This window comes from Pygoscelis adeliae, unplaced genomic scaffold, assembly GCF_000699105.1.
Source record: "Pygoscelis adeliae isolate BGI_AS28 unplaced genomic scaffold, ASM69910v1 Scaffold36, whole genome shotgun sequence".
Taxonomy (NCBI): domain Eukaryota; kingdom Metazoa; phylum Chordata; class Aves; order Sphenisciformes; family Spheniscidae; genus Pygoscelis; species Pygoscelis adeliae.
In genome coordinates, this window is record NW_008824934.1 from 4,230,232 (window position 1) to 4,248,321 (window position 18,090).

At 45.8% G+C, this 18,090-nt stretch overlaps 1 protein-coding gene across 1 annotated transcript in view; it reads left to right on the top strand.

Moving 5' to 3' along the window:
• The window catches only part of CLCN6 (chloride channel, voltage-sensitive 6), a 19,970-nt gene extending 3,556 nt beyond the window's left edge, over positions 1–16,414 (top strand). Inside the window, exons 2-23 of the mRNA XM_009325285.1 lie at positions 574–633; positions 1,700–1,765; positions 2,332–2,397; positions 3,086–3,152; positions 3,567–3,673; positions 3,913–4,039; positions 4,649–4,716; positions 4,825–4,883; positions 5,543–5,675; positions 6,574–6,687; positions 6,948–7,114; positions 8,044–8,170; positions 8,545–8,671; positions 9,014–9,167; positions 9,269–9,428; positions 9,572–9,678; positions 10,298–10,484; positions 11,118–11,275; positions 12,092–12,248; positions 12,977–13,084; positions 13,774–13,899; positions 15,773–16,414. Of these exons, the coding sequence (XP_009323560.1) occupies positions 574–633; positions 1,700–1,765; positions 2,332–2,397; positions 3,086–3,152; positions 3,567–3,673; positions 3,913–4,039; positions 4,649–4,716; positions 4,825–4,883; positions 5,543–5,675; positions 6,574–6,687; positions 6,948–7,114; positions 8,044–8,170; positions 8,545–8,671; positions 9,014–9,167; positions 9,269–9,428; positions 9,572–9,678; positions 10,298–10,484; positions 11,118–11,275; positions 12,092–12,248; positions 12,977–13,084; positions 13,774–13,899; positions 15,773–15,853 (2,526 nt within the window). The 3' untranslated portion in view covers positions 15,854–16,414. The remainder of the gene's footprint in view (positions 1–573; positions 634–1,699; positions 1,766–2,331; positions 2,398–3,085; positions 3,153–3,566; positions 3,674–3,912; positions 4,040–4,648; positions 4,717–4,824; positions 4,884–5,542; positions 5,676–6,573; positions 6,688–6,947; positions 7,115–8,043; positions 8,171–8,544; positions 8,672–9,013; positions 9,168–9,268; positions 9,429–9,571; positions 9,679–10,297; positions 10,485–11,117; positions 11,276–12,091; positions 12,249–12,976; positions 13,085–13,773; positions 13,900–15,772) is intronic.
• The last annotated feature ends 1,676 nt before the right edge of the window (positions 16,415–18,090 follow it).

The window sequence follows — 18,090 nt, forward strand, 5'->3', positions numbered from 1 at the left end:
CCTCAGCCCATTCCCGCTCTTTTGCCTCGCGTTGGGCCCGGTACTTCAGCAGCTATTGCCAGTGCCTCGGCCCGCACTGTCCCGGTACCCCAGACAACGTTTGCTTTGGCTGGGCCGGGTGTCCCAGCCCCTGTGGCAGTGCCTCAGCCTGTGCGGCTGCTCCTCCCGGGTACAGCACCCCTTGCAGCCGTTACAGGGGAGTGGCTCTGGCAGGGCGCTCTCCAGCTGCCCGGCATGGGAGAACGCTGTCTGTGCAAGTTTCTTGTCCTGTGCTTCCCTGTAACCTGTTGTGGTGAAGGAAGCTGGGATGTGGGTTTAGTACTCTGCTTTTCTATGCTGTGGGGAGCTCCCATATAGAAGTAATGTAGTGTATTCTTGCTCAGGGGCAAGCTTTAAGGTAAGACGCTATACAGTTACCCCAAAGTAAGTGGTGGTCTGGTAATCCATACTCTGACTTTATAAGCAGTAGTGGCATAGGCCTTCCCTAATTTTGGCTTTGCTACCAATGTTCATGAGCACCTAGACATGCATTCATTCCCCTGATGATTTTCCTTTTCCGCGTTTGTTTTGCAGACAATCCTAGGAGAAACTCATGAAGAAGAGGATGAGATCCTTCCGCGCAAAGACTATGAGGTGGGAAATTAGCTGATAGCAGCTTGTGAAATTAATGTGAAAAGAACCGCAGACAGGTTTCGATCTGTTTGAGTTTCTAATGGGACAGGTACTCAAAATGCATCACTAGTTAGATTGCACTGGCACCAGCAGAAATACCAAGAGTTGCTGCGCTTGCAAAGAACTGCTCCTCATCATTATACATTTCTGGGTTAAAGCCCTGTGAGTGGAGCTTGAACATCCGTTGCTCAAGTCAGAGTCTTGTTGAGAAAACTCATTTTCAGAGTCTGTTGCATTGTTCCACTTTTGAGATTTACAGGCTCTAGTGGTCTTGTTTCCTCATGACTGTAGAAAGCATCTGTAGCTAGTTGGTCACTGTTGCCTTACTGCTGTCTCTGATGTCGTGCTGGCTCACAGCAGATCTTCTCATCTATCGGATCCTGCTTCTTACAAGAGATTTTTGCTTTTTGCATGTCTGTATGGTGGCCCTGAGCTATTTAGAGCAGTTGCTGTCAGCATGGGTGTCACCAGCTCAGCCTGTTACTGCTTGGCTTGGAAAGGTGAAGTCGGTGTAGATAGAAGCTAGTGGTACTTCGTGAGTACGACTGGGCAACTCTATATTGCTTTTAACTCCCTGCTGTGATAAGCTTAAGAATTGACGCTGTACATCTGGAAAGAAATTCCTATCTAGTGTTCCTGTTGTAGTGAGAGGTTAAATACGAAGATCTAATGTTATCCCCTGCACTGTCAAATCGGAGGCACTTAAAGCAGTAAAGTCTAAACCTGTACAATGTGACTAATTTAAAGTTGTATTAATCAGTCGTGTTCCTGTTTGGTTCCCTATCTCTCTCAGCTTGGGCAGTGAAACTGGTCTGTTCTTTCACTTCCTGATTCTCAGGGTCTGGCTCTGCTGGAAATATTTCAATGAAGTTGTTTCCAGGGGTTTTTTCTCCTACTGTTGTTTGCAAAACCTACTGTGGGGGTAGTAATGACTTCTGTAATCATTAACAAGGTCTTCTGTCCCTAGTTTTTTTGCACAATTTGTTGCAGCTGATTCTCTTAATTTGACCTTTTGGCATTCTTTCAGAGCTTGGATTATGATCGCTGTATCAATGACCCATACTTGGAAGTTTTGGAGAGCATGGACAACAAGGTAGGACCTTGTTCTTTCTTTTTCGTTAGCTTGAGAGCTAAAACTGTGGACATTGCCCAGAGAAATTTGCCCAGAGAAGTCGTGGATGCCCCATCATTTGAAGTGTTCAAGGTCAGGTTGGACAGGGCTTTGAGCAACCTGATCTAGTGAAAGATGTTGCTGCCCATGGAGGGGAGGGGGGTGGACTAGATGATCGTTAAAGGTCCCTTCCAACCCAAACCATTCTATGATTCTAAATACGCTCCACTGTGGGAAGTTTTGTGGGTTTTTTTCTTCTTTATGAAGGAAATTCTATGTGCTCTCCTGGCTTCTCTATGAAAAGAATAAAAATTTGTGTGGAGATTATAACTCCCAGCATCTGTTCTGATCCTCAGGTTTAAAGTGAGCAAGATGTTCAGCACTTTCAGTTCCCTATTTTCAGTTTGCTGTTGTCACCATCTTCTGTTGATTTATCACTCTAGCTGTGATTGAGCTGTGGAGCCCAAAACCCCCTTTTTCTGATCCCCACTTCTATGTCGCTTTGACTTGGCTTTTTTTTTTTTTTCTTAAATCTTCTTTCTAAACAGAAAGCCCAGAGATATGAAGCAGTGAAGTGGGTGATGGTTTTTGCTATTGGAGTCTGCACAGGACTGGTAAGGGTCATGCTTTTTTGGGGAATGAGGAAAATTCAGGAGGCTAAGCAGGAATAATTTAGAAGTCAATGGCTGAGGAGTAAAGAGGAGAAAACATTCTTTTTCATGAAGTGGAGAGCTTAGTAGCTGGAGTTGTCTTTTGGGAATATAGCACGTTGTTGCAAGATTATTTTCCAGGAAGCCTTTTTTTCTTGCTGTGCTTTCTTTGCAAAGTATTCTGGCAAATCCTTTAGTTCTGCATACAGGAAAACTTGTCCAAAGTGAGCACGTAATAAAAAAGGATGCCAATTTACAGCTGAACTGTGGTTTTTTATGTTTGGCATTACTAGCTTCACTGCACGTGCTTTCTAGAGTGTTTGAAAATTAGCTTTGCTGACTGTATGCCTCAGTTAAACACCAGCTTTCTTCTGTATCCTGAAGTGTGTTGTGGGTATTAAAAATGCTGCTAGATTAGTACTCTAAAAGGCATCTCTTCAGGAATAATTCTAAGATGAATGTGTCCCAGTGAGAATGAGGGAGGCAGCAAATCTGAGCTTCTGAAGTTACTTTACTCTGAACAACGTTTCTTTGCCCTTCTTCATCCTCTGTCCTCCCATGTGTGCATACTTCTGGTAGGACTTACTAGAGGGTGGTATTTGTTACTTGTATGTAGTAATTTCTGATGGCAGATCTGTCTTCTTTTTCATAGGTGGGCCTCTTTGTGGATTTCTTCGTACGGCTCTTTACCCAGCTCAAGTTCCGTGTGGTGCAAAGCTGTATCTTTTACCTAGTGTATGCATTTCTGTTAGACTCAAGTGACCTTTTCCTTTCTGTTGCCACATTTTGATCAGAATAGCTGAGACTCAGACTTCTGCCATCAGTCATGTTGTTGATGATTAATCAAGTTTTCAACTTGCCCATGTAATTCAGCCCTTGAAACCAAGAAATGGTTCCAGTATCCTGTACATAGGCAAGGGCTAATCCCTGAAAGAATGAGTGGTTTCCCTTCCTTGTAGCTCAGTCTTGAGCTCTGAAAAGGAAGCCTGGCTTCCTAATGGGTTGTGTCATCTGCCCTGGATGGATTAGGAAGCACAGGCTTGTCTCCTGATGCCAGTGGGACCCCAAGACAGTACTGAGCGATTATGTTTTGGGGAGGGGAACGTCGTCATTTTCCTTGACTGTCCCTGCAGCGGTGGAAGAATGCACTGAGAAAGGCTGTCTTGCCTTGTCCTTGCTGGAGCTGTTGGGGTTCAACCTGACCTTTGTTTTTCTTGCCAGTCTTCTGGTCCTGATCCAAGTAAGACTTAGGTCCACTGCTGTTCCTTACACAGCCTCCCTTTGCTCTCACACATGTCCTGGGTGTGAAGTTTCCTTCTTGCCAGAAGCACTTTCTGCCCCAGGACATCAAACTAGCTTCACAGTGCTAATTGATTTAGCTAAGCAGGGTCTCTTGGTCCCTTGCTGTGCTCTCTGATGAGATGTTGTTGGTCAGCTATGAAATCGATGCAGCACAGCGCCAGTGTTTCTTTTCTGCAGCCTGTAGCAGCTGGATCAGGAATTCCTGAAATTAAGTGCTACCTCAACGGGGTAAAGGTTCCAGGGGTTGTGCGTCTCCGGACGGTGGTGTGCAAAGCTATGGGAGTGCTCTTCAGTGTGGCAGGAGGTAAGAAGGGCTGTGGTGTCTTGATCTTGTTGGGGTAAGGAATCACTGAAGGGGGAAAAATGCTGTCCCTGCTGTACGTAGGGCACAGAAGGCTTCTCCTGCCTTTCCAGTAAAATTATTTTGATGGGCTGGAGCAGAGTGAAGAGCCCTGAATGCATATATACAGTAGAAAATAGACAGAAGGATCAGGACTATTGGGGGAACAGGTACTTTTTTGGGTTGCCTAGTCAGAAGTGGCTCTTTGTGGCTCAGTCCAAGAGGGAGACCTGAGGATTCTCCCGAACACATTGTCTAGAGCAGCCTACAGGAGGCTATGTTCTAGGCAGCAGGGCAGAGTAACTTGGAGAGTTCAGAGTCCTTGTAACAGCTGTCTTTGAACGGTTCCACCCACTTGGAGTGCCAGGTCTGCGCAAGTCTTCACAAACATCTGGGGGGTTGAGGGGGCAGGGGTCAGCACCTTCCTTTACCTTGAGGGGAGAGGGAGGAGCTGCAGGCTTGGCACAGGGGTCTGTGCCATGGCGTGGGAGTGGTGAGCTGATCTCTCCTGGCATTGTCAGCAAGGGAGAGGGGCAGGGGGAGTGTGTTGCCTCATCAGTCCTGTTTTTCCAGGTCTTTTTGTCGGGAAGGAGGGTCCAATGATTCACAGTGGTGCTGTCGTGGGTGCGGGTTTGCCACAGGTTAGTGCTGGCCTCGGTCACTGGCCTGGTCACACCACTGCTTTGTAAGAGTACTGCGAGGAGTAAGTTTCCATCTCCTATGTTTCTAAATCTTTACTTTGTTTGTAGTTCCAGAGCATCTCTTTGAGGAAGATCCAATTTAACTTTCCCTATTTCCGCAGTGACAGGTACTGTACCTGGGATGTGGAGGAGGGGAGAGGAGGATGAGTGAGCAGACTTCCTTGGGAGAAGGGTGGTGGGCTGGGATGAATCAGTCGGTTGGTTTTTCAGTCTCTCTCTAGTGTCCTGCAGTTTCATTCTGCAGGAAGGCAACACCAGGACTTTGCTCTTCCATACTGCTCTGTTCTGGTCTCCATGTTCATTGATGTTCTCTTGTACTACTCAGCGAAGCTCTACCCATTTAAAACCTTTAATCTGAATGGTTAAATGGCTTCATTGTTGGGAACAAGCTCGGTTACTCACCCCTTATGACCAAGATATGCTCCAGAGAAGGCTGGTCCACCTGCATGTGAACAAAATCTTGCCCTTCCCTCTCTGTAGTTCTTTCAAATGATGCTGGAGCCCCGCGGTTTGGGGTGGTTCCTCATATACTGGCAGTTGTGTAGTGCCAGAGTTTTGCTCTGTATTGGTGCTCTAGAGAAAGCACGATGCTTCAACAACTTACTGAATAAATGGTGTTGCCTGCCATGGCCAGCACTTCTCCCAGCTGTCACTCCTGTATCCCTGGGATATATCCATAAATGAGAATGGTTTCTTACTTTGCAGAACCTAAGCATCTCCAGAGCTCTACTTTGTTAAACTGAGGTTGTTTTCTTCTTCATTTCAGGGATAAAAGGGATTTTGTATCTGCTGGAGCTGCTGCAGGGGTTGCAGCTGCCTTTGGAGCCCCAATTGGGGGCACTCTTTTCAGCTTGGAAGAAGGTTCTTCCTTCTGGAACCAGGGACTTACATGGAAAGTGGTGAGTAATGACTGGCTCTTTCTGTGTCTCTTCCTTGAGCTGGACCTTTGGGAGGGCTTTTCCATGAGGGCATTCAGATTATCCTTTGTCTCCTCCTGAGCTCTCCTGGCAGGAGAGAAATCGCCTGCTCCAGGTGCTCCATAATTGCTGCAGATCAAGAGCAGAGATGAGTCTCGTACTATCCGGAACTATGAGGCAACTGTAGGCAGCAGATTTAGTGTACCTGGGAGAAAGGGCTTTTGTGCCTGGGCTCTTTGCAGTCCGATCCTTTGGGAGCAGACAGAGTAGGGAGGTGCTGAATTTCTTTTGGCTTTTGTCTGCCTTGGGGAGCTGTATTGCAGCAATACCGTATGCCTTCAGGTTGCTGATTTCTCTGCCTCTAGTGCCTACTTTCATGAAGTTGACAGTATTTTAAAAATGTGTTGGATTTCATGATGTTTTTTGCATTTCTTATGCCAAATGCCCTGTTGATGGGATTCAGTTAGTGTGCTCTTTCTCAGTGGGCATAAAAGGAGCCAGGGCATTTGCCAAGATAACTCTCAGAGCCAATGGACACCTCAATTCCAACTCTAAACAAGCTGTGTTAGTGCCTTGTAATTGATTTGCAACTGCAAATTAGCATCTTTGACAAAAAAAAGAGCTTTTTCTGCAAGAATTACTAGGTGAAATTCCTAACTTCTTGTGCGGGAAACCAAATCAGATGATTATAGTAGTCCATTCTAGCCCCGCTGTCTTTTGCAGCAGGGAATGGGTGTTAAACCTCAGTAGGACAATTTTCCTAAAGCTTGAGAAGGCTCTGAGGTTCTGTTCCCCAGGCATAAGTCTCAAGGAAGAGCTGACTGTGCCAATGTTAATTTTGTGAGTATTTAGTTCTTCCTTTTTTTTTTAACTTCCTCAGCTTTTCTGTTCCATGGCTGCCACCTTTACGCTGAATTTTTTCCGTTCTGGGATTCAGTTTGGAAGTTGGGGGTCTTTCCAGCTCCCTGGGCTGCTGAACTTTGGGGAGTTTAAGGTAAGATTTAGTGCTGTTATTTTCCCCCTCACTCCAGTCTTTTGTGTTTCTTTCTGGTTTGGTTGTTTGGGTTTTTTTTTTTTTGATACATGCTTGTATTTCAGTGAAGGGCAGTTGATATTTAGCTGCAATACATTGATAGCCTAAGACAGAATTGTTTCCCTTTGGTCATAGCTGCTGAAAGTGGAGACAGAAGTGTTGGTAGGAAACTGCAGCAACTACTCTAATGCTTTTTTTTTTTAATGCTTTTCTGCCTGTAGTGCTCTGAGTCTGATAAGAAATGCCACCTCTGGACGGCTGTGGACTTGGGCTTCTTCATTCTGATGGGAATTGTGGGAGGCCTTCTCGGAGCCACCTTCAACTGCCTGAACAAGAGACTTGCGAAGTACCGCATGCGGAATGTGCATCCCAAGCCAAAGCTGGTCAGGTATTTGTGCTCTCTTGAGTTTGTGCAGAGATCTCTGATCTGTGTTTAGTGTCCCAAAGCAAAAGCATCAGTCTAGAAGACCCAGTGAGAGGGATTGGAGGAAATCCCAGACATGTTATTTTTGAAATCACAAAACGAAGCCTCCACAGAACTTAAAAGTGAACGCCAGAAACCAGACGTTACAGTCCTTCTGCATTTTTGTAATTACTCTGGTGGTACAGAGAGAGCTGCAACCCCCCCTTACAACAGCTATGAAGGGAGCTCTTTATAATAAAGACTATAGCTGAACAAACCAGAGCTTTGTCTCCATGCAGTATTTTTTTTGTCTTGTCCAAACAGATGTGGAAGGAATAGCTGATTCCACTCTCTTTTTTTTTTTTTTTTTTTTAATTATCTTCATTAATTAAATCCACAACTGAGCTAATATCTGTGCTATTTAGAGACGGAATTGCCATGTAGTTCTGGAAAGTAGCTGTTTGTTTGCTCTAGACAATTCCTAAATAAGAAGCCCAGTTTAAAAAAAAAAAAAAGTGTACTTCAGCAGTTAGAAAAGAAAAGAGATTATGAGAGACTATGCATCAACCTGTCCAGTCCTGTCTGGACTTTCACCCTGTAAGGATCTACAGAACATTGCTCCCATGTGAACAGCCTCATCACTGAACCCTTCCCTGTGGCTTTTTATATGTCACTACAATGTGTTTCTGGGCAGAAATAGCTCCTTTTCTGGGGCAGGCAACTAAAAAGGGGAGTTAATGCAATCCCTGGCAACCAAGTCATAATTCAGCTTGACTTGCAGAGTCCCCTGCTTCTGCTGTTAAGCTGTAGTGACTGCGTCTTCTTGCAACCTCATCACAGTTGTGTGCAGAGCTGGGTCTGGGTTACAGGGCTGAGTGTGGCTTCAGTGTATGGTTTCTATTGTGTACTTGCAGGGTGTTGGAGAGCCTGCTGGTGTCGTTGACTACCACGGTCGTGGTCTTTGTAGCCTCCATGGTTCTGGGGGAGTGCCGGCAGATGTCTTCCACCAGTCATAGTGGCAATGACACTCTGAGCCTACAGGTGAGGGATCTTATGTGAAGATTATATGTCCCCATCATATTGTTCATCCTCCAGAGAAGCACAGGCACATAATGAGCTTTTGACAGCATGCAGTACATCACAGAACTTCAGTGAAAGCCCACGGACAGTTGCAGGAGCTTAGGGTAATAATGAAAGCTGCCCTTTGTGCTTTCGTACTTTGGCGAAGCAGCTCAAGTTGTGAATCAGGGAGTCCATTGATGTTGCAGGCCCCATCTCTGCTATTGATGTTTGGTCTGAACTTCCCAAAGTGTGGGCTGGCAGCCCTATACAGAAGGGTTATGCCCATTCTGCACAAAGGCTAATATAGGAGAGAGTGGATTTTAACTGCTCATATCTTTTGTGTCCTGCATTAGGGTATGTCAGAGGATGTGAATTCAAGCATCAAAACTTTTTTCTGCCCAAATGAAACCTACAATGACATGGCCACACTCTTCTTCAACCCTCAGGAGTCAGCTATCTTGCAGCTCTTCCACCAGGATGGTGAGTAGCTAAGAGACAGTGTCCCATCCCATGCTTAGGCTTCAGAGCTTCATCTTGCTTGAAGCAGCCTTGTCATAAGAACCATAAGGCTAAGAGCATCTTCAGGCTGTCACGGCTCTGGGGGACTGCTAGTACAATGGGTGAAAGCCTCCTCCATGGGAAGAAAGGGCTGCTTTTCCTCTCTTTTTCACTTATTCATTGTCTTCATGTGTGTTTGGACTGGGAGACTAAGTAGCTGTTGTGAGATGAGCCTGCTGTGAGCTTAGGGGTGGATGGTGCAAGACTACTGTCTTTGTCTGACAGACCTGTGCCCCTTTAGTCATGATTCTTCTTGTGTTGCAGGTACTTTCAGCCCAGTCACACTGTCCTTGTTCTTCCTTCTCTATTTCTTACTCTCCTGCTGGACATATGGGATCTCTGTGCCCAGTGGTCTTTTTGTGCCATCACTGCTTTGTGGGGCTGCCTTCGGACGCCTGGTCGCCAACCTCCTCAAAAGGTGCATTGAGTGTACATATATGTGTGAGAGATGTGCTGCAGATGCACGCTGAGCATCTGAGTCAGGTTATTCTAATCTCCGGTCTCTGTGTTTTGCCCTAGCTACATTGGCCTGGATCACATCTACTCGGGAACCTTTGCACTGATTGGGGCAGCAGCATTCCTGGGAGGAGTGGTCCGCATGACAATTAGCCTGACTGTCATCCTAATTGAATCCACCAATGAGATCACCTATGGGCTCCCAATAATGATCACCCTCATGGTGAGTGCAGGGTCTTAGGTCTTGCTTCTTGCAGACTGCTTGAACGTGTGCTGGCCCTGAACCTCCTCCTTCCAGGGCTATAACAAGCCAAGGAGTCTTGTACGTGGAGCAACAACTCAGTAGACCTTCCGTTTGCTCTGCAGGTAGCCAAATGGACAGGAGACTTTTTCAATAAAGGCATCTATGACATCCATGTGAACTTGCGAGGAGTGCCTCTTCTGGAGTGGGAAACAGAGGTGGAAATGGATAAGTAAGGCTGCTCGTCTTGGCAGGGCTGTGGGTTAGAGTTTGTGGTAGGGTTCTTGCTCAGAAAGGAATGCTGTAATGCGGGGGGCTGATGCTTCATCTCCAACAAATCAGGCTGCTCTGAGAGGAGCAGCTGTGAGGAGGACTGCCGTGAGAGGAGTTGGGAGTTGTGCCTCAGGCCTGCAGCAGGAAGGAAGTGCTGGAGCCCTTTCTGAGGAGGGGTGGACAGGTGGAGATCTGAGGAGCAGATTTGTGAGGTTCAGCAAGAACTCTGTGAAAATGTTCCACTGGACTTTGCTTCTTGCAGAATTTAATCTTCTTCCTGCCTGTCTCCTTTCCCAGTAGTGTTTAAACACTTTCTGTAAGTTGGAACCTTTTTTCTTGCTTATAGTGCATCATTGATGCAATGTTATGTTAAAAAAAAAAAAATTAAAAAAAAAGAATTGTGCCAGCATGGCTAATAACGCAGTGAAGGTGAGCACACAGGTATGAGGAGCTGGCAGAACTAAACTGCAGCAGACTCCTTCAGGATCTTGTTTGGGACTGGTTTGTTTCCTTGTTTGTCCGTCACCAGCCTTTTGTTGCTGATTGCATGCAGCAATCTTGGATTTCTATTTCCTCAGACTACGAGCCAGCGACGTCATGGAACCCAACTTGACATATGTCTACCCACACACCAGGATCCAGTCCCTTGTTAGCATCCTGCGTACAACTGTCCATCATGCCTTCCCTGTAGTGACAGAGAACCGGGGCAACGAGAGGGAGTTCATGAAGGGAAATCAACTGATAAGTAACAACATCAAATTCAAGGTAAGAAGTTGCTTCTTTGATAAGTTGAAGGGTAAAGAGCTCTGTTTTGCAGGTGGAAGGCCCTTTCTTTTGTTATCTAGGCTTTTGTCAGTGCAGAATTCAGGTCAAGCACCTACTGCAATATAAAATTTTTAAGCACTCAATTTCATTCCATTCTCCGGGTCATGGTAAAGGCAGAAGAGTGGACTGCATTCCTAGAGGCTTAAAGTTAAGAGGACTAAGTAACGTGTTTAGGATAGACATGGAAAAAGTTTGGATTTGGCACTGAAGTACTGAACCTACCATTGAGATCAGTAGTAGGTGACTAAATGCTTCTCTCCTTTGTAGGAGGGGTAGTGGGGCAGATGCTTTAGTCTCTTGGGAAACTTAAATTTTAAGGTCAGAGTGAATAATGAACGTGCTTGTGGCATACTCGTGCTCTAGCAAAAAAGGGTGCCTGAGTTCCTAAACTCCAGGTTCTCTGTCCAAGGAGACTACGGTCCTGTTGGCTATTCTTACAAGTACTGCAGCAGCACTGACTAAGGAACACCTTATCTGGTGAAATAAAGCTATGATCAAATAGTTCATAGTTGCTCTTGGATAACTGTTGCCCTGCTTGGGGGGGGGTATCTGAAAATTGGTTGTTGTATCCAGAAATCCAGCATCCTCACTCGGGCTGGAGAGCAGCGCAAGCGTAGTCAGTCCATGAAATCCTACCCTTCAAGTGAATTGCGTAACATGTGTGATGAGCACATAGCAACGGAGGAGCCACCAGAAAAGGAGGATCTGCTGCAACAGATGCTAGAGAGAAGGTGAGATCCTGGTAGGCACAAACATATGGAAACAGGGTGTTTCCATATGTTGAGATGTGTTGTGATGCTTCATACAGTCCCTGTCATTCCATATGCCAGAGAAGTGACTTGTCAGGTCTCATCAGCCAGTGCTGGGGCTCACACCTGTGACCGAGTCCTAGGCTAATGGCTTGATGGTGTCCAACCTGTTCACTTAAATTTCCTTCAAACAGCTATCCAGGAATATTTCCTGGAGAGGATGGAATAGCTGGGGAAATATCTTGTCTGTAGAAATCAATGCCCTCTTGTCTGCAAAAACCTGAGGGCTCTGCAAAGCTCACTTCTCCCAAGAGAGGAGCTAATGACTTGGTGCCGTAATGCTGACACCACCTTTCTGGTAACTGGGCTGAGTCACCAGGCTTGTATTGCCGTTGCTTCCAAGCAGAAGCCCAGTTTAGTGAATCAGTTTCTAACCTAGTGATTGTGCCTCTTAAGAGTGGAGTCCTGATCCTGACGTTTTGCCATATACTTCAGCTTTTATTAGAATCTGAATAATTTGGCACTGAAAATTGCTTTAGTAGCAAGTGATTTGAAATTGAGGGTTAGGAGACTGTCTCCATTCTGCTGCTGTTGTCATACTCTGCCCATGGTAATGGCTCTTGACCCCTCTCTGCTATTTTGTTTGCTGGAGAAGAGACTTGTTTGTCTCTAGCAAGAGTCCCCGAAATGTTCAGGAGAAGGTTGCAAAGAGCTGAAATAGCTGTTGTTGTTTTGGAGGCGGGGGTATGTGTCTCTCCTTAAGTTCATGCAACTTATCACGTGTTAAATCTGTCACAGATACACTCCCTACCCCAACCTGTACCCTGACCAGTCTCCCAGTGAAGAGTGGACCATGGAAGAACGCTTCAGACCTTTGACCTTCCATGGTTTGATCCTGCGCTCACAGCTCGTCACCCTCCTTGTCAGGGGTGTTTGTTACTCTGAGAGCCAGTCGGTGAGTCTTCCTAATCAGGAATTGTGGCAGACATATCCCTACCCTTTTGGCTGAGAAGGCTGGGAACAATATTTACGGGCTGCCAAAAAGAATTTACCTATTTCTATGCTTCAAGAAATGCATCTGTGTTTTAAAAGCTGCAGATGGATAATGTGAATTTTCCCTTGCAGCTCTTGAATAAAGAGAATTTAATTTCTGTTTAAGCACCCCCAGGAAAAGAGGATGGCTACTGTTTAAAAAAAATAAACCAACAGACCCATTTGTTGCATAAAGGTGCAATCCTGTCAGAACTGGAGAAAGGAGAGCAGATATTAAATACAAATAGAGCAACCAGCAGTGTATACTGTGTGTTTTTACTGCTGTGTGCCAAGGTCTTACCAGGAGAGTGTCAGCTGTATCACTGAGATCAGTATGAGCATTTGTGTTTGAAGCCCATCTTCCACAAGGCTGATTTGTTGCTGCCCTCCAGTGTTGAGTGTAGGTCTGTGAGAGGTTGGAGAGCAGATCCGTTGCTCTCTCAGCTAGACGCCTGTATAGGTTTGGGCTTGCACTGCTGCATTCTGAGATGAGCTGTGAGGAGTACCTCTGCAGAAGTTGTATGTGTGGGCATGGGAGGAGAAGGAGATCTGGGTGAGTGATTGGGAGGCATCATTTGCTGTGCTGCTTGCAGCCCATGTACTATCTGGGATGGTGACACATGGGTTCAGTGGGATTTGTTTTAATTGCAGAGTGCGAGTCAGCCTCGTCTGTCCCATGCAGAGATGTCAGAGGATTACCCCCGCTATCCAGATATCCATGACCTGGACCTCACGTTGCTGAACCCTCGCATGATAGTGGTAAGAGATGTACTGCAGTGTGACAGTGTTTCCTGATATATGTTTAGAACTGTCCCAAGCCTTCAAAAAAGCTGAGAGCTGAGTTTAAGTCTGCCCTTCGGTGCAGTGACTAACATTCTGTACTTCTCATGCATTCAGTCAGCCTTGTCTGCATGTGGAAATCAATACTCATACCTGCTATGAGGCAACATCGCACACAGGTGCTTTACTTTCAGAATAAGATGTTGCCTGTCTAGTTTAACTTCCTTCTAGATTAGACTCCTGCCTGAGTGAGACTGGACAGGCAAACTGCTGATGTCTGTTTGGAACTCTGTGCTGGCAGCTCAGTCAGTGGCAGGCCTGTCATCGTCTTTGTGACAGGAAGTGTAGGCCAAAGTGCTTTTTTAATATACATTCTTATGTTCATGGACCTGCATTTATCCTGCTCAGAGGCAGGATAAAGAGGATAGAGGCATATCCTGCTATCCTGCTAAGAGCATTGGCTCTTAAGATCATGGGTTACAGTGTTCAAACAAACTGACAAATTCAAGTTCCTGAAATAATTTCATATTTGTGGAGAAGTAGAAGATGCCCACAGTCCAATATCCCGTCCAGAGATCAGTGTAGGAATTGTAGGAATTGCTTGTTAGTGATTGCCAGAGATAGTGAAAATGCCTCTTGTAAATAATATAATTGGTTTTCTTTCTTAGGATGTCACCCCATACATGAACCCATCACCTTTTGCTGTCTCTCCAAACACTCATGTGTCACAAGTCTTCAACCTGTTTAGGACAATGGGACTTAGACATTTACCAGTTGTGAACGCAGTTGGAGAGGTGAGTCCTTATCTCCATTTTGTCTTGGCCGAGCAAGGAAGTCACTGTGGTTTTTGCAATGCTTTCCACCTTTGGGAGAATTAAGATCTCTTAACATCAAACAGAAATGCTTTAAAGAGATCAGAATGTGTTGTAGTTTAACCTGGCAGGCAGCTAAATGCCACACAGCCATTCGCTCACTCCCCACCCTGCAGTGGGATGGGGGAGAGAATAGAGGAAAAAAGAGTAAAATTCATGGGTTGAGATAAAGACAGTTTAATAGGACAGAAAAGGAAGGGAAGATGATGATGATGATAAAAGAATATACAAAATAAGTGATGCACAATGCAATTGCTCACCACCCAATGACCGATTCCCAGCTAGTTCCCGAGCAGCGGTCACCGCCCCCTGGCTAATTCTCCCCAGTTTCTATACTGAGCATGACATCACATGGTATGGAATGTCCCTTTGGCCAGTTGGGGTCAGCTGTCCTGGCTGTGCCTCCTCCCAGCTTCTTGTGCACCTCCAGCCTGCTCAGTCGGTAGAGCATGGGAAGCTGAAAAGTCCTCGACTGGTGTAAGCACTGCTGAGCAACAGCTAAAACATCGGTGTGTTATCAACTTTATTGTCATCCTAAATCCAAAACACAGCACTGTACCAGCTGCTAGGAAGACAATTAACTCTATCCCACCCGAAACCGGGACAGAATGTGATCTTCTTAAGGCCCTGAAGCATTGTTGATTACTGTGACTTTGTTACCATCTTTTGTGTCCAAGCCTGCTTCCTGCTTTCCCTGCCAGGGGCAGGACATGCAGTCTCTCTCCTGTCTCAGGTTGGCAGCATGTGGAAGCTCTTACTGTTTTGTACCTGTTGAGAGGCCTTGAGCTCATCAGAGGCCACTAATTTGGCTTCCTCTTTGACAGCTTTATTCAAGGCCAAGAGCAGAATTTCCTGTGTGTTGGGGCAGGAGGTTTTTCTGCTGGAAGGGAACTTGTGTTCTGTTCCTACTCAAAGGAGCAGCAAAATAAAGGAGTCTTTGAATGTTTTGTGCTTGATTCACTGTACTTGTCTCTTTGCCATCTACAATGCTCAGGAATAGTCAGTAGGTGTCAGTAACTTCCTATAAACATAATGAGAAACTGTTTCCCTTGAGCTTGAACTGGTCTGTCCGAATGAGAGAGCAGTGCTTTTTCTGCCTCTTGGGGTTCCTAATAGCTACTCTGCAGAGCCTGTTGGTTGAAAAGAGATGTTGATTCGTTCCGTGTTTAGTACAAGATGCTCTTGCAGTACTAGAGAGCAGCCTAGTTCTAAACTCTTTCAATGTGTAAAATCACTGAGGTGTTTCATCAGCTGAAACGTGTGGTTCACCTGTTTCCCCAGCGGGCTGGGGGAGGGTCCCGTTTGTGACCTGCCAGCTAGTGATGGCCAGTGTGCGATCACCACTTAGCTAGTCTTCACCATTTCTCACTTTTGGTCTTTAGAGCTTCCTAGAATGTATCTAGGATACAACAAAGAGGCAGCTTTGTTATTTCCAATTACAGTTTTCACTTTCCAAAGGATTTAGTTACGTCCATGTGCTGTCTAACATGAACAGGATTTCCCTTCCTGGGCAGGGGTAACTACTGCTGTGTCCAGGCACCATAGCAGCAGTTAAGCTGTCTGTTTGGGTGTAGTTAAAGCAGTGTCTTGCCTGTAGATAAGTGCTGGGAGAGGGAGGGGCATTGTTTTGGTGAGATTTGAACTTGAACCCACTCTAATTCAGCATTGGTCAAGAACTGCTTGCAGGTTCCCTCTTTTTTGGGGGTTGGAAAGAACAGCTCTACCATGCACGTCTCTTAGTGGCACATCTGTGATACTGACTTGTATCTTTTTTCCTCTTTTCTTCCTCTTTAAGATTGTTGGGATAATCACTCGGCACAACCTGACCCACGAATTTCTGCAGGCAAGACTGAGACAACACTATCAGACCATTTGATGCCCCTGCCCACCCTGCCCCACTGTCGGTGTGGCTACCTCCCTCTTCCAAGCCTGCACACGCGCTCGCATTCTGCTTGGACCCCACAAGGCCCAAGACTTGCCGTTTGGCTTCTCACATGCATATCAAGCCTGGGGAGCTGGAAAACATCTTGCTAGCCAGAGAATTAGAGGAGCTGCCTGAGCCCAGAGCTGTTGATTGGTCTCAGGCACTTGGTTTGACCACTCTTGATCCAGGTTTTTTCTTTTCCTGTGCCCCAGTTATCTCCTTTCATCAGATGTTGTCCTGATGCTGTATGTTCTGCTATTTTGTTTTGGTTTGGTTTTTTTAAAGGGTTGGAAAAAAGAACCCTCTAGCTCCACTGTGTCCTGTGCAGAGAACTGCAGCATCTTTTCCTTGTCCTCCTGTATGTCTCCCTTTTCCTCTTCCTCCCTTGTTCCTGCAACTGTTGCCTTATTTGTGTGAGAAGGGGGTCACTGTCAAGGCTGAGAGGAGATACTGAAGCTTGCAGTTATCAAATAGCTGCTCTGGAAGATGGCTTTTCTCAAAAGCAGTATTTAAAAAAAAAAACCAGCTCTTTGCAAATACACCTCTCTTTGCAGGTGCTCCCAGTTGCCCATGTTTTTCCACTCTGGCTTCAATTGTTCCTAATTTCTCTCCTTCTTTCATGGGGAGGTATCCCTGCTGTGACGTTTTTGACAGCAGCTGACTTTTGAGAGCAACCCAGTAAATCAGGAGTTCAAAACAGTTCAATTCCACTTACTGTTTGGGATTATAAATATTTAATACATTTGCAGAGCATCTCAGAGAAGGGAGATCTCTTTTCCCTATTAGCTGTTGCTATTATCTTCCTGTAAGAGACTCTTCTAAGGCACTTCGTGGCACTCCACTTTGTCACTACCCTGACACTCCTGTGTTTCTTGGCATTTGTAGGCACTTTGTCCTTGTACTGATCCAACAGTGGGAGCCTGGGACACCTTTCCAGGTAGGGTTAGAGACCAGGAAACCCCTCGTCCTCAGAGCACGGTGAAGTGTTGCTTTCTGGAGGCAAATAGAACTGATGCCCTGTCTCTGGGCTTGGTTGAATTATCTCTGTGTCATGGGAGGAGCTGGTGTAACTCCAGGCTGCCATACAGGAGGGATACTTGGTGCTGGTGACTAACAGGCAGGATCTGCTGCAGGGTGATAAGTCGGGCTGTCTGTGCTCTAAAAATGCTTGGGATAATGTTTGCAACTGCAACAGCTGAATATCCATAAGGGTAAAATCAGTACTTACAAGCCAGTTGCAGCCAGTTCACTGCTTTAGCAGGTACCATCCTGGCCAGCACCTGTATTGTTCCAGCAGGCACCTGCCCTCCTGAGTTTTGCATACAGATGACCCTCAGTGGGAAGCCAGCATTGTGCCTCCCGGGGCTGCAGAGCTGATTGGCTTGATAAAGCACAGAGCATTCTCTCAGCCAAGAGACTCGCCAAGTAACATGGGGAATGTATCCCAGAAAAGGTTCTACACAGCCTCTGAGCACTCCAGTTAACCTGTTGTCTGCCATAAGGAGCTAGCTAGATGAGAGTTGTGGCAGAAGGAAATCGACATTATTGTATCTTCTGAATTCAGGAACTCATCTATGCTGAAGATTTTCCTGACTAAGCCTGAAGAAGTTGTGCCCTTTCCTTACATGTGTCAAAACACTAAATCTGTTAAAACAGCTTTTTTGACTGACTTCATGGAAGCTGATTGTTTCAGGGCACTGCTCTGCAAACTGCTGGCTGCTGAGCCCTGCTACAGTTAGGGGTAGGAGGAGGTTTTGTGCCCAGTTCACCAGCCATGGTCTTGATATAGGGCTCTTCAAGTCACTGGAACTCTTAGATGTTCATGGAGTCTTTGCAGTCCGGGTAGTTGGTAGACAGATGTATTCCCTGACTGTGCTTGCAATAAAGATGGCTGAGTCATGGGAGGCTTGAATTTTGTCCGGCAGATGAGAGAAAACTTGGTCTTACAAGTGGTTCCTGAGGCCAAGTTTTAGGGTAGAATTTGTCCTTGTCATACAGTGCATGGCATGGCTCAGCTGGAAAGTTTGGTTTTAGCAAAACTGTAAGCATTTAGATTTTAATTTTTATTCCTCTCCATTGACATCTGGAGGCCTTTTTTTCACTTAGTGTTCTTTCCCATCTGCTGCCTTACTAAGAGAGGAAGGGCAGATCTTTCTTTGTTTTCAAGAATGGATTTATTTCATTTACAC